Source organism: Vigna unguiculata, chromosome 7 (assembly GCF_004118075.2).
Source record: "Vigna unguiculata cultivar IT97K-499-35 chromosome 7, ASM411807v1, whole genome shotgun sequence".
Lineage (NCBI taxonomy): Eukaryota > Viridiplantae > Streptophyta > Magnoliopsida > Fabales > Fabaceae > Vigna > Vigna unguiculata.
The window spans coordinates 7,531,716-7,544,608 of record NC_040285.1 but is presented as its reverse complement, the minus strand read 5'-3'; the positions used below and the strand labels follow the sequence as shown (position 1 = coordinate 7,544,608).

General features: G+C 32.0%; 1 protein-coding gene and 1 long non-coding RNA gene across 2 annotated transcripts; one reads left to right on the top strand and one right to left on the bottom strand.

Moving 5' to 3' along the window:
- Positions 1-3,111: 3,111 nt before the first annotated feature.
- Positions 3,112-5,205, bottom strand: LOC114189667 (late embryogenesis abundant protein At3g53040-like). The gene is made up of 2 exons (XM_028078297.1): positions 3,684-5,205; positions 3,112-3,577 (listed from the first exon to the last, which is right to left on the bottom strand). The coding sequence occupies exons 1-2, from the start codon at positions 5,112-5,114 to the stop codon at positions 3,335-3,337; spliced, it is 1,674 nt and encodes a 557-aa protein (XP_027934098.1). The 5' UTR covers positions 5,115-5,205; the 3' UTR covers positions 3,112-3,334.
- A 4,131-nt stretch (positions 5,206-9,336) lies between these two features.
- Positions 9,337-10,318, top strand: LOC114189862. The gene is made up of 3 exons (XR_003605741.1): positions 9,337-9,426; positions 9,514-9,639; positions 9,732-10,318. It is a non-coding gene; the product is annotated as an uncharacterized LOC114189862 (long non-coding RNA).
- Positions 10,319-12,893: the final 2,575 nt, after the last annotated feature.

Here is a 12,893-nt window from a genome sequence, read left to right as displayed (position 1 = left end):
AAAAAAATATATGGCTTCTACATGAAAAGAGAAGATGAACAAATGTGATAAATGAAAAACATGTAATGCCGAAAGAAAATGATGAAATAATTCCTACTAATAATCCAATGTGTGAGTTTTTTACGTATCTAAGGGTTTTTAAAATCTTTATTAGGTTTCCTTTTTTACTAAATATTATTATAACTAGTGATGTCAACAAGATGGGTAAGGTACGAGTAGTAGTTCTTCTGTACACTATTTGTTGAATAAATATTCGTCCTGTATCTGCACTCATATTCGTGCGAGTATCCATTATGCGGGTATTTGCATAATTTTTTAATATCCATGGATATCTGCAGGTACCCATGAATATTTAGAAAAAAAATATATTTAACAACATATTTTAACCATAAATTCAAATAAAATATAATACATAATATTCATATATTTCAATATTTCAAACAAAGCTTGACTAACTCATTTAAATAGTGTTCAATGATAGTTTACAAAGAAAATGAGATTGTATTTCAAAACCAATTGATAAAAAAAATCAATGTGTTAATATTTTAATCATGTTTATTTTTTATATTTTTTAAATTTAAATTAGAGTATAGTGGGTACATGTATCTATGGATACGAATACTATGATATCCGTATCCATCCCGTTAATAAGCGGGTATAAAAATTACCCGCAAATATCTATTTACAATATTCATTTTCTACCATTTGCAAGTTTTATTTGCTAATATCCGCATACGAATTTTTTTTTCATCTCTAATTATAACCTCTAACATCTAATAATAAATCTGATTAAAATTAAATATTTTCGGTGTATAAAAAATAAAAATGAGATATTTGTTAACAGTTCTATTATCAAAGATATTTTTCTCATATGCTCTCGTTTCAGTCTATATTTCCTTTATTCCACAGTAATAAATATATAATAATCTAATAGTATTAGATTCTTTTGTATTTAACAAGGTAAACTTATTTTTAATTTTAAAGTTTAAAAATTTAATTATATGTTAAATATGTTTTTAGTCCTTTAATTTAAAATTAATTTTTTTAAATTTTGGACCAATTTAGTCTTTCATCTTAAAAAAATATGTTGATTGATTTTTTCAATTAAATTTGTTAAATTTATTTGATGTTTTAAACGTAATTCGAATGTGGATTTTAACTACGTAGGGAAATGTGTCAAACAATGTAAATAATGAAATGTTATCATGAACAAAGTGTTTCAAATGTTAAATAAACTTAATGAAATTTAGCTAAAAAAATTAAATTCATACATTTTTAAAGTTAAAAGATTAAATTGGACTAAAATTTTGAAAGAAAGACAATTTTTAATTTTTGACTAACCAACAAATAAATATATTTCTTTTAAAGAATTTAGAAATGAAAGTGAATGAATTTAAAAATACAATTTGTGAGTAATATATAAATAAAAAATGTTCTAGATTAAAATATAAAATTACTATTTTATACTTCTAATTAAAACTAATATATTCTTTTATTTTGTTATTATTATTGAAACTATTAAAACACAAACACTGAATAGATTTCATATTCAAGGAGGGGAATCGTTTCCTACAATCCAGAACCGATTCCTTCAAAGCTGCGCCTTTCCATGTTTGCAAATGACTTAAAAGAAACAAACAATCTGCTCAGAGTAAATGAATAAAAAAGACTTCAATTGTCTTAGTGGTATGTTCGTTTGCGCTAATTTATTGCGCAGATGGATTTGCGCAAATTTATTGAGAAGATAAATTCACATGAGTCCATTTATGATGTTGGTAACTGTACCTTCTTACTAATCTATAACAAATCTCATAATTTAAAAAAATTAACGTTAGTTTTACGAACCTTTTTATAAAATTCTCTATTTTTTTATTCTCTTCTTTTTCTATTTATTATTATCATCTATTAATATAATATCATATATATTTAAACAAATCATACATACAAAATAAATAATATCTTATCAAAATAAAAAAAGTTTCAAAATGAAAAAGTTTATGAGACTAAATTAAACTTTTATTGTATCCTATAATCCTAAATTCACGTACTATATCCTAACAAATTCATGTAATATATATTTATTAGTTAAATAAACCAGTTTTCACATAATATATATATATATATATATATATATATATATATATATATATATATATATATATAAATATAATGATTGTATTAAATAATAAGAATAGTATAATATATATAATAGTAATAATAATTAATAATAATTTCAAATAATAATAATAATTTATATAATACTTATTATAAAAATTATAATAATTTAATATAATTTATTTTCATTATCTTTTATTAAAATTTATTAAATAATAATTTTAAATTTAATAATTTCAACTAATTTAAAAATCATTTTATATACTTTTATCTTATCACCAAAAATATTTTAATAATTTTTAAATTTTATCTATTATAAATTTTTATTTATCTATTAATCACTCAAATCATTTATTAATTTTTACAAAATTCATTATTTTATCTTTTAAATCCATTGAAAAAACACATTCATTTAAATTTTCACAAATTCTACTTCACACCCTAAAACTTACTCATGCTGTTCGCCGTTTTGAAATTTGTGACATCCGTTGTGTTAATTTTAGTGTTTCAAAAATCATATCTTAAGACTAAAAAAATAGTGCTTCAAAAATAGCAATTTAGTATTAGTCATTGATTAAGAAATTTGAGATTGATATGAAATATAGTAGAACTTGTTTAAATAGTTGAATATTATATTTACAAATTTTAGAAGAAATTAATAGACGTAAGTGTTAGAAGATAAATTTGAGAATGGATAAACAAAGTAATAATTACTTTGATTGAAAAAAAATTATTCAACTTTCATAAACTTCATTATTACCTAATATACTCGAATAAAGTATTACTCAATTTGATGGAAAAAAAACTTCATTCAACTTATATAATTATAAACTTCATTATTCTTTATACACTTGCTAGTTAGCAGAATTATTAACTCTAGTAATTTGTAAAATTTTCATTGAATTATAATTTCGCACTAAACATGCCAAATCAGATTTGACTTTCAAAGAGTGCTAGTTGAGACCTTTTTCCTCAATTAGACCATGCCAAACCTAATTAACAGAAGGGCTTGCATTGAACTGATATTCTGACTTCTACAAAGAACGCGAACAATGTTTATTTATGTAATAATGGTTCCATGGTCACTACATGAACCTATACAGAACCAATATTCAAAACCATACACATATTTTGGAAGAGAATCAAAAGAAGAAAACCAGAATTTAAACAACAGTACATAACATATACTCCAAAGTGATACTATACACTAAGTATCACATTAATATTTCTTTCTTACGACCCCCTCTTCATCCATGCGCCCCACATCGTTGAAGGTCTGCGCCGCCATCTGATCCGCCGCTTTCAGTGTATCCGCCATTGCCCCCGGTCGACTCTCTTCCACTTTCATCACCACCTTATCTTTATGTCCACGCCCCTCCGATAAATCTTTGAACCCTTTATCATGTAGCCTTAGCTCCTCCATTTTCCTCCTTGCATCTTCATCTCCACCTCTCACATTCTCCTGTGTCACATCATAAGGACAATTACTCACGTATACACAAACTTTACAACATTCTAAGACATGTTAGGCTCAACAAATTTAAAAGTGATGAGAATGAGAATGAGACCTTGGTTCTGTCCCTTGCCTGTGCAGTTCTCTGTTTTGCAGCCTCTGTGGTATCCGCAGCCTTGTCCTTCATCTCCCAAGCCTTGTACCTTGCCGCATCAGTTGCTTCCGAGGTCTTGTTCTTTCCTGCCTCTGCACTTTCTGCAGCCTTGTCCTTCATCTCCACCGCCTTATTCTTCGCTGCCTCAGTCGTTTCTGCAGTCTTGTTCTTCGCTGCTTCCGCAGTTTCTGCAGCCTTGTCCTTCATCTCCCAACCCTTGTTCTTTGCTGCCTCGGCCGTTTCAGCAGTCTTGTTCTTCGCTGCTTCAGCAGTTTGTGCGGTCTTGTTCTTCGCTGCTTCAGCAGTTTCTGCAGTCTTGTTCTTCGCTGCCTCCGCGGTTTCTGCAGCCTTGTCCTTCATCTCCCTACCCTTGTTCTTTGCTGCTTCAGCCGTCTCAGCAGTCTTGTTCTTTGTTGCATCCGCAGTTTCAGCAGCCTTGTCCTTCGCCGCATCCTTCATCTCTGCCGCCTTATTCTTGGCCGTCTCTGCCGTCGCCGCCGCCTTGTTCTTGGCGACCTCGGCGGATTCCGAGACCTTCTCTTTGGTTTCCTCTGTCTTGCCGCTCAGGTATTCCACAGCCCTCTTAGCAGCATCCGCAGCAGAATCCTTCAGCTCCCCAAGCTTCTCCATAGCACTGTCTTTCCCTTCTTTCGTCTTCTCCGCAGTGTAGTCCTTGTACTCTCCCAACTTATTCACCGTAGCATCTTTTCCTTCCTTCGCCTTCTCAGCAGCGTAGTCCTTATACTCCCCACCCTTCTCCATAGTCTTTTCCTTCGCTTCCTTCGCCTTCTGAGAAGCATAATCTGTGTACTCACCAGCTTTCTCCATTGCTGCATCCTTTGTTTCCTTCGCCTTCTGGGCAGCATAATCCGCGTATTCACCGACCTTGGAACCGGTTTCCTCCGTCGCAGAAGAATCATAGATCCCAGGAGACTTCGTTACTGATATGTCTCTCACCTCACCACCAGTCACGTCATCCGGTTGGAAATTAATATCATGAATCACCTCTGTGGTGTGTGCTTTCGCAGGAACCGATTCTTTCTTCCCAACCACCGCTTCTTGCACCGCCCTTATCATGGACCCTATCACACCACGCTTTTCTTGATCTTGATCGTGTTGCTGATCCACAACACCCACATCATCCGCAACAGCCACATCATCACGAACTCTCTCTCTGTTGGCTTGAACTCTCTCTCTGTTGGCTTGTTCATCACGCACTCTCTCTCTGTTGGCTTGTTCATCACGAACTCTCTCTCTGTTGGCTTGTTCATCACGAGCTCTCTCTCTGTTGGCTTGTTCATCACGAGCTCTCTCTCTGTTGGCTTGTTCAAGCTCTTTGGCAGCAAGTTTCGAAGCTGCCTCAGCTCGAGTCTCGTGTTGCCCAGATGCCATTGAAAATCTGTTCTTTTTTTCTCACACTGTTTTCGTGGTGGAAGTTTGATCTGTGTATAGGATATGATATAGAAATGTTGAGGAATGGAAGGAGGATTTGATGGTTTATATACACGAGTGAATGGATTGAGAAATGGAAAAGGAAAAGGAGAAGGTAAAGTGACACGTGGTTGCAGGCATGGTTGCAAAGTGACACGTTAGCGTGAGATTGTTTTTGGTGGTGACATCTAATGTTACGTAAAGGATGTATATTATATATGATATGCATGCATTGGATTAACCTAGATATATGAGAGGATTATAGGAGGTTGTTCGGTCGCATAGAAACCTGACATCATCATCACATGTCTGATGAAGGTGTATATTATAGTTATAACTCAAAATCGTGGCATCATGTCAGGGGAAGGAGTAACCAAATCGAAGAGTCAAACGATTCCTCTTATGACTCGTATACAGATTCTTGTTTAATTGTGCAATGCACTGGAGTGGTGAAAAATCAGAAAATTTTATCACTGTTCTTTATCTGAGATTCTTAGTGATTTCTAGTCTTTTTCTTATGACACACTAATTATTTTTTGAACCTTCTGTGCGATTTAATTAATTTAAATCATAAATAATATTTTTTATTAATTTATTTATTGAGTATAATAATTTATTGTATGAAATTTGCCTTTGTTTATAAAAATTGGTTGTAAAAGGACATTTTTCTTAATTTTTTTTACATTGACCAAATAATGTAAGGTGTAGAAAGACATTTTTCTATTTTCGGAGAGTAATAAATTTTGAACAACAAACTGTTTTCTATTAATATTTTCTTCTCTTGTTATATTTTAGTATGACCTTCAAATGCATTTTCTTGGACTCGTTATGTCCTATAAAAAATAATCACCCAAAATACTAAGCATTTAGAGGGAGAAGAAAAATGATGAATATTAGTTGAGCATTTAAAAGTAGGAAAAAGATATTTGACACCGTTTAACACTCATTTCGTAATTTATATAAGGATTAAATAGTCTTAACAAAAATTAATTTATATATTTTTAAAATAAAAAAAAGTAAATAATAATAAAGAATAATATGAAATAATAGTAAAAGAAAGAATAGCGTCGAAATACCATAATCCTTAAAAAAAAGTAATATACTTATTTAATATCAGTATTTTATTTTATGTCTCTTTTTCCTTTGTTACACCGTAACACATGTGTTATTTTTATCTGTAGGAGTTATTTTTATAGTATTTTAGAATATTTTATGTCTCTTTCCATTTATTTGTTTATGGTCAAATATCAGTATTTTTTTTTCAACAGTAATAAATATATTAGTGAAACAAAAGATATTCTATTTGAAAGGTTTATATAAAAAAGCACAACAATAATTTCTATTCTGATCATTAATACTTTCCAAAACAAGAGCAAGTAAAAAAAAAGACTATAAAAATATTGTATTATATGTTTTTGTTGCAAATATATTAATGCTAGAATAAAAATGTAAAAATGATGAGATAAGTTTCGTTTTCGAAAGTTCAAATTACTTTTGACATGCCCTATTTATATCTAGAAAAAATTTAACAAATATCAAGAACTTAATTTTTATAATTACAACTCAGGGACTCGTTTAAACTGATGGAAAAAAGATTAGAGAAAAATATGTTTTTCTATTCCAGAAAAAAAAATGTTCTTGATACCTATGTTACATCATCAAACCAAATAAAAATGCTGTAACCAAAATTTTAAGGTTAGTAAGAAATCTGGATAACTTGAAAATTTATATCTACACGAAAATTCATAAATAAAAATCAATTTAATAACAAATACTATAATAGCGGAAACAAAGAAAGAATACTATGCAACACTTTGTAAGTAGCAAAAAAGATAATGATACAATAACCTTTTTACCCTTTTGTTACCATATACGTGGCATCCTTTTTTTTAATATTTTTTTAAAGTGTGAATGTCATTTGAGGCAGACCGTAAACATAGGTAGTGCGGAGTTCATGCGCGTGAAAGACAAAGAAGAGATTGAAAATATTAACTGATGTGTTCGCGTAAAATAAGAATACTTTGCAGAGACGTTTTCCCTCCTTCTTCTTCCACAAAGTTTCTTATTTCTTCATCGTTGATATTTGGTCTTGGTAGCAATCGGAGCGGAGAGCGGAGAAGTCGAGAGTGAATTAGGTTGTTGGACGCTGTTGGTTCGCTAGAAATTGGTCGCTTCCGTTGGACGCTTTCGTTGAGCGCAAGGCTTGGCCGCGAGCTTTGTCACTATGTTTTTGCTTCATTGAAGCCTTTTCACAGAACCAATCGTTGGTCACTAGGTTATCCTCAAAAACCCTCTTTGAAGTCTGTTATTCCCGAAATGGTTAGTGGATGAAGGTAAGTGAAGTTAAGCTTGTTATTCCATAGTCGAACAAGTACTCTACATTTGGCATGATTTTTTTAACAGGAATGTGCGGATGAATCACCCTCAATTTGGCGTTGAAGTTGTGTTCATTGTCGTGTAATAGGGCTTTCGTAGTAGAATCAAGAATTTTTTTGACTTCGTTGCTAGTACATTCTTCATTTATGGTTGAACATGTTGTGTTTCGTTGTGGTTTAGGCATAAGTATTTGTGCCTTTTGTTTTACATTTGGGATTGTATGTACTTAGTTGGGTTTTATAATGTAGTATTTTGTGATTCCTTAATTTCTGAAGTGATTGTTTTGTTGATTGTTTGACATTGTATGATTATGATATTTAATAGGTTGTTATTGAAACATGGGTGGAAAGTGTAGAAAAGAGAAAGCCGTAGAAGAGGTTGAATTGATGGTTTGCATGAAAATTTTCAAATTATGATATAAATAGTTAATAATTCAGTGTTTGTTGTTGCTTTCATTGAAATGTACGATTAATTAATTTTGTGGACAAAATATATTGTTCAAATGAATAATTTGTTGACGGATGCACACCGTTCACGGATTGGAGTTACATCTTTCAAATGGTGTTTGGAGATGGAGAGATCTTTAGATATATGTACTCCTTTAATACAACAGATGGTTCGTCGATGAGATTCATGTGAACAATATTTTCATATTTGGTAGCGTCTTGATCCTTTTGGTGTAGTTGATGTATGTATGAGCTTGGGTTTGAGTATAGTTGGGGAATATGTTGAGTTTGTGACCCCACCAAGCCCAATTGCACCTTCAAGCCCAAGCCCAAGCCCAAGCCCAAGCCCATTAAAAGGCCCAATTACAAGATCAATGATGAAAAAGATTCAAAAGGGCCTCCCATTAGATGATCACAAAATCAATGGGCTTCTCACATTCTTTACATGGGCCAAAGAGATCACAAAGACTTGAAGAAGTGCATGTAAATCTAGTAGTGTAGATTTAAATTGGGCCATTGTTTGGGCTTTGCTTTCCAATAATACATAAGACATGAAAGGAACATAGGATGGGTTAAAATTGGGCTCAGCCCAATTCTCTTCATACATGGCCAAGATTTTCAAGACAAGGAGGCTCCTTTGCTTCATAGTTTGACTAAAGTTGGTCATCACATCTAAAGGCTAAGAATCCTTCTTGTTCTTCAAGCCAAGATCCAAGGGGCATGATCTTATCTCCTTCTCCTAGCTTGATCTAAGGGCCAAGATCAAGGCCCACTCCATCCAATGGCTCTCCTTTCTCATGTGTAAATGGCTTCATATAAAAGCCAAAATTTCACTCATTTGTAGACACTCTTGAAATTTTTAAGCAATAGATGCAACTTGAGTTGAGAGCACTCCTCCCTCTATTGTCTTTGAGAGTCACCACTTTCTAGAGATTTCCTCTCTCTACCTCTAGCCACCTTCCTTAGGCTAGCATAGATTAGGAAATCCTATCACCTCTCTCACCTTCCATTGCTTGCAAGTGCCTTCCAACTTGCCTCCATTCCTTCACCCATTTCCGCTGCCATGGAGCTCTTCATGCACCTTTGGAGCTCCACCAGATGCTTATGGTTGTGGTTGTGTTGGTTCACTTTTTAGTGGTGAAAGTATAATAATCAAAGGTATTATTAAATTGATTAGTTGTACAATAGGTATTGAGCAAGATGATGTTGACAATGTTTGTCGGTTGTATATATTGTTGTGTTTTGTTGTCCTGTACTTTTCAAGAAATTCAAAATATGTGTGTAACATGCCATTTAGGATATTAGACAATATTAATACTTTGATGAACTACAATTAGGGTGGGGCAGTTCACACATTTTTGGTTAATGAACTAAGTCGTGCACATTTGGTCGATTGCAAGCAAAAAAATCAACATAACATAATCTTACCTGGTTGCGTCGTGGTCTTACAGGTAATATGTTTTTATGTATTCTTTAATTATGAGGTTTAATAATTGATGTTTTGTTTAGATTTAATTATTTTATATCTTATGTTGTAGATTTGGACGTTTGAGCGACTTGGATTAGGCGGGCCCAATAGGAAAATTGTTTTCCCAAGAATTTTGCGATGACCAAGTTTGAAGTTAAGAACAACAAGCATTGAGAGACTTTTAATTAAACCGAAGGTAATGAATTTTGTGATTTAAAAGTATTTATTTGGTTATATTCATTATTTTGACATCATTGATTATGTTGTTTTTTTTTAAATATTTTGTAGATTATTATTTGGGATTGGACATTAACGGTTGAATGTAGATCAAATCCAATTGTTCGGGTTGCACTAAATATTGACGGTGAAACAATCAATGAAGATGATGATGATAGTGGTGAATCTAATTTTGAGGATATTTGCATGAAGAAAGTGAAAATGAATGAGATGGAAATAATTGCCATGAAGAAGTAGTTGAAGATACTGCAGGATGAAGTATTGTTACGTGGTAAATAGTCATCCCAAGAAGAGCCTAATGTTGGAGATGATAAGGCTGATATTTTTAAAGGAAGCGGAGAAAAGTCTTCTTATTTTGATGATGCGACAAAAGGTAGTAGAGATAAAGTTCATGATGATGTTCATATGAGTAAGGTTTCTGAAGCCTGTGGAGAGAAAGATGTTAAGAAGGCACAAGTTAAACAAGAATATACTCCATTTAAAGTAGTAACTGTTAACTTTGCTGGATATTATTACAAGACTACTGAGTTTGTTCTAATAGCAGCAACAAGTGAACCCATTCAAGCGCATTATAATTCATTGGGTGTGGATGCAATGAAGTTGTACATGATGTTGTATGCCATTTCTTTTACTGTTATAAGCTTCATTTACTTTATCTAAATTATTAATAGTCATAAATTTTATTTTGTAGTGTTGTTTGTAATATAAAGGGTCAAATATTGACGACCCCCAATTGTATGGATTTTCGACCAACGGGTCACGTATGCAACATGGTAATAACCTAAATTATGTCTTCATGTTAGTAATTCATTTATAATGTACAATAATTTAATGTAGACTAATGTGTTGTTGTAGGTTGTACTGTTTGCAACAAATATTATGATGTATAATGAAAGGAAGTTGCATCAACAGCTGCAAAGAATCTCAATGAATCCCATGTACACAATATTATTATCATATTTAGTTGAAATTGATATATTCATAAAAATTCTTTGAAATTGACAAAGTGTTTTGTCCAATGCAAAATTCTATTGTACATGACAACAATAAAAGAGTTGCAAACAGACGTGTTTGGAAATTAAGCGACTACAATATATTTTTTTGTAGTAAGTTGGTTGCCATGCAAGAGATTCTTAGCGTTGATTTTGTATAATTTTTATTACTCTTATATATTGCGTTGTTGTTGCCATGGAAGTTGGTCCATTTTGTTATTTATGTGTGACAAACAAATAAATTTTGTATGTGTTTTGTAGTTGTTTGCTCCAATTGTCCATAATGATCATTGGTGGTGTTATTGTGTGAACTGTAAGACAATGATATTTTTTGTGTTTTATTCCCTTGGACATAGTAGAAAGAACTACACAAGGATAAACAACTGTATTGTAAGTAGAAATTGTATATCTTGATTACATTTTGAATTTCCTATACTATTGCCCATAATATGACTAAGTTATATTGCAGGCCCATAACATAAAATTGTTTTTCTCTATATTATTAAACTGTGATTCGGACATCAAGCCATCTTTTAAAGTGCAGACTGTGGACACTCTAATTCAACCTAAAGGATAACTTTTTATATTTTATTCTTTCCTGACATCATTTCTCTGCTAAATAAGTTCATTATAGAGCACCACAAATACTTCTGAAAAGTCAATATTCATGAACTGCAACATCACAGTACAAAAATATCTTCTTACACAACAACACAAATTTTTCACAACTACATGTTTCATACATTTGCACTACAATTAATCGTTTTTAAATTACACAAATCAAAATGATATTTCATTTCCATCAAACAAAAAAACCAGACACATATTGCTGCAACTACAACAACTATTTTGGTATCCTTTTCTTCTTTGGACCATATCCTGCGAACGGAGTTTGGATTACACGACTTTTGAACCGTTAGCGTGGATGATTCCTCATACGCACGTACATATTGTTGTTGTTTACATATTTGTCTTCTACATTATTTGAATCTTGTACTACTTCAGCTTCAACTGGCTATTGTATTCCACCTTACAACGTTGAGAGTAACATAATACCTCAGAACTGTAAATTGTTGAAAGTAAGTCGTTCTTTTCAGTTCTAAAGGCATTTCGTTTCACATTAGTCTTCCATCGTGCTTGTTGTTCAAGGATATGCTGCTCTTTACTTGGAACATGCGCTTCATCCAAATTAGTAGGAGAAACAAATTCATCTTCAGTTCTTTTTGTTTTCCTCTCATCCAAAGTTGATTTTAACTTACAAATGGCTCCAGCAAGTTCATGAATATCACATTATTGCCGTTCAATTATACCCATAAGCTGCTTCTTCTTTTTTATTCCACCAAAGACACAGCCTTTTCTCTTTCTTTTGTCACACTCACCATCACCTTTTTATAAAACTTCTTTCACAACTAACACACCTAGTTCTTCCTTAGAAAGACAAACATCATGCACAATTTGAAATTTAATTTCAAAGAAACAAAATCATTAAATTGCTAAACTACTAACACAAAAAACATTAACAAAAAAATAATATAAAGTACAACATTATTTTTGAAACTACTTCTTATTGACACATCTCCAACTTTGTAATCAATCTAACGTAGCAACCTTGAAAATTTGAATTTCTTAGCTGCACTCTTTCTCTTCACAAACAAAAAGTGATCAAAAGTCCATAGCTACAAGATACAATAATACAATTAGTTTAAAACTAAGTAACAAATTCATAACACAAAACAAAATGCTATAACATAAAATGTTGGAAAAAGTAAGTTACTATGAATTACCTACAATAAATATACACATCCCACAACATGAAAGTGTTTTCGATGTAATTGCTTATTCAAAACAACTGACGCACTACACAAACTACTTACCAAGTACTCATATACGACACCACCCCAGTTATTTTTAACTAGACTATTCAAATCATCTACAATTTTAAAAAGTGAAACAAAGACGGTTCCATTTCTATTAGGCAAAAGAAACTCAGATATGCCTAACAAAATGTACAGTCGGCAAAAATCTTCTACATCAAGACACTCACACTGATTCAAGAGATAATCATATATTATAGTAACTATTAGCTTTTTTTTTTCAGAAAATTTCTTCCTACAAACACTATCAAGGTCAACCTCCTCTAAATTAATTTTATCTCCATAAACCCTCAACCCTAGTCCTACACATACGTCTAATAATTTAAACACTACAAATTCGAAGTTAA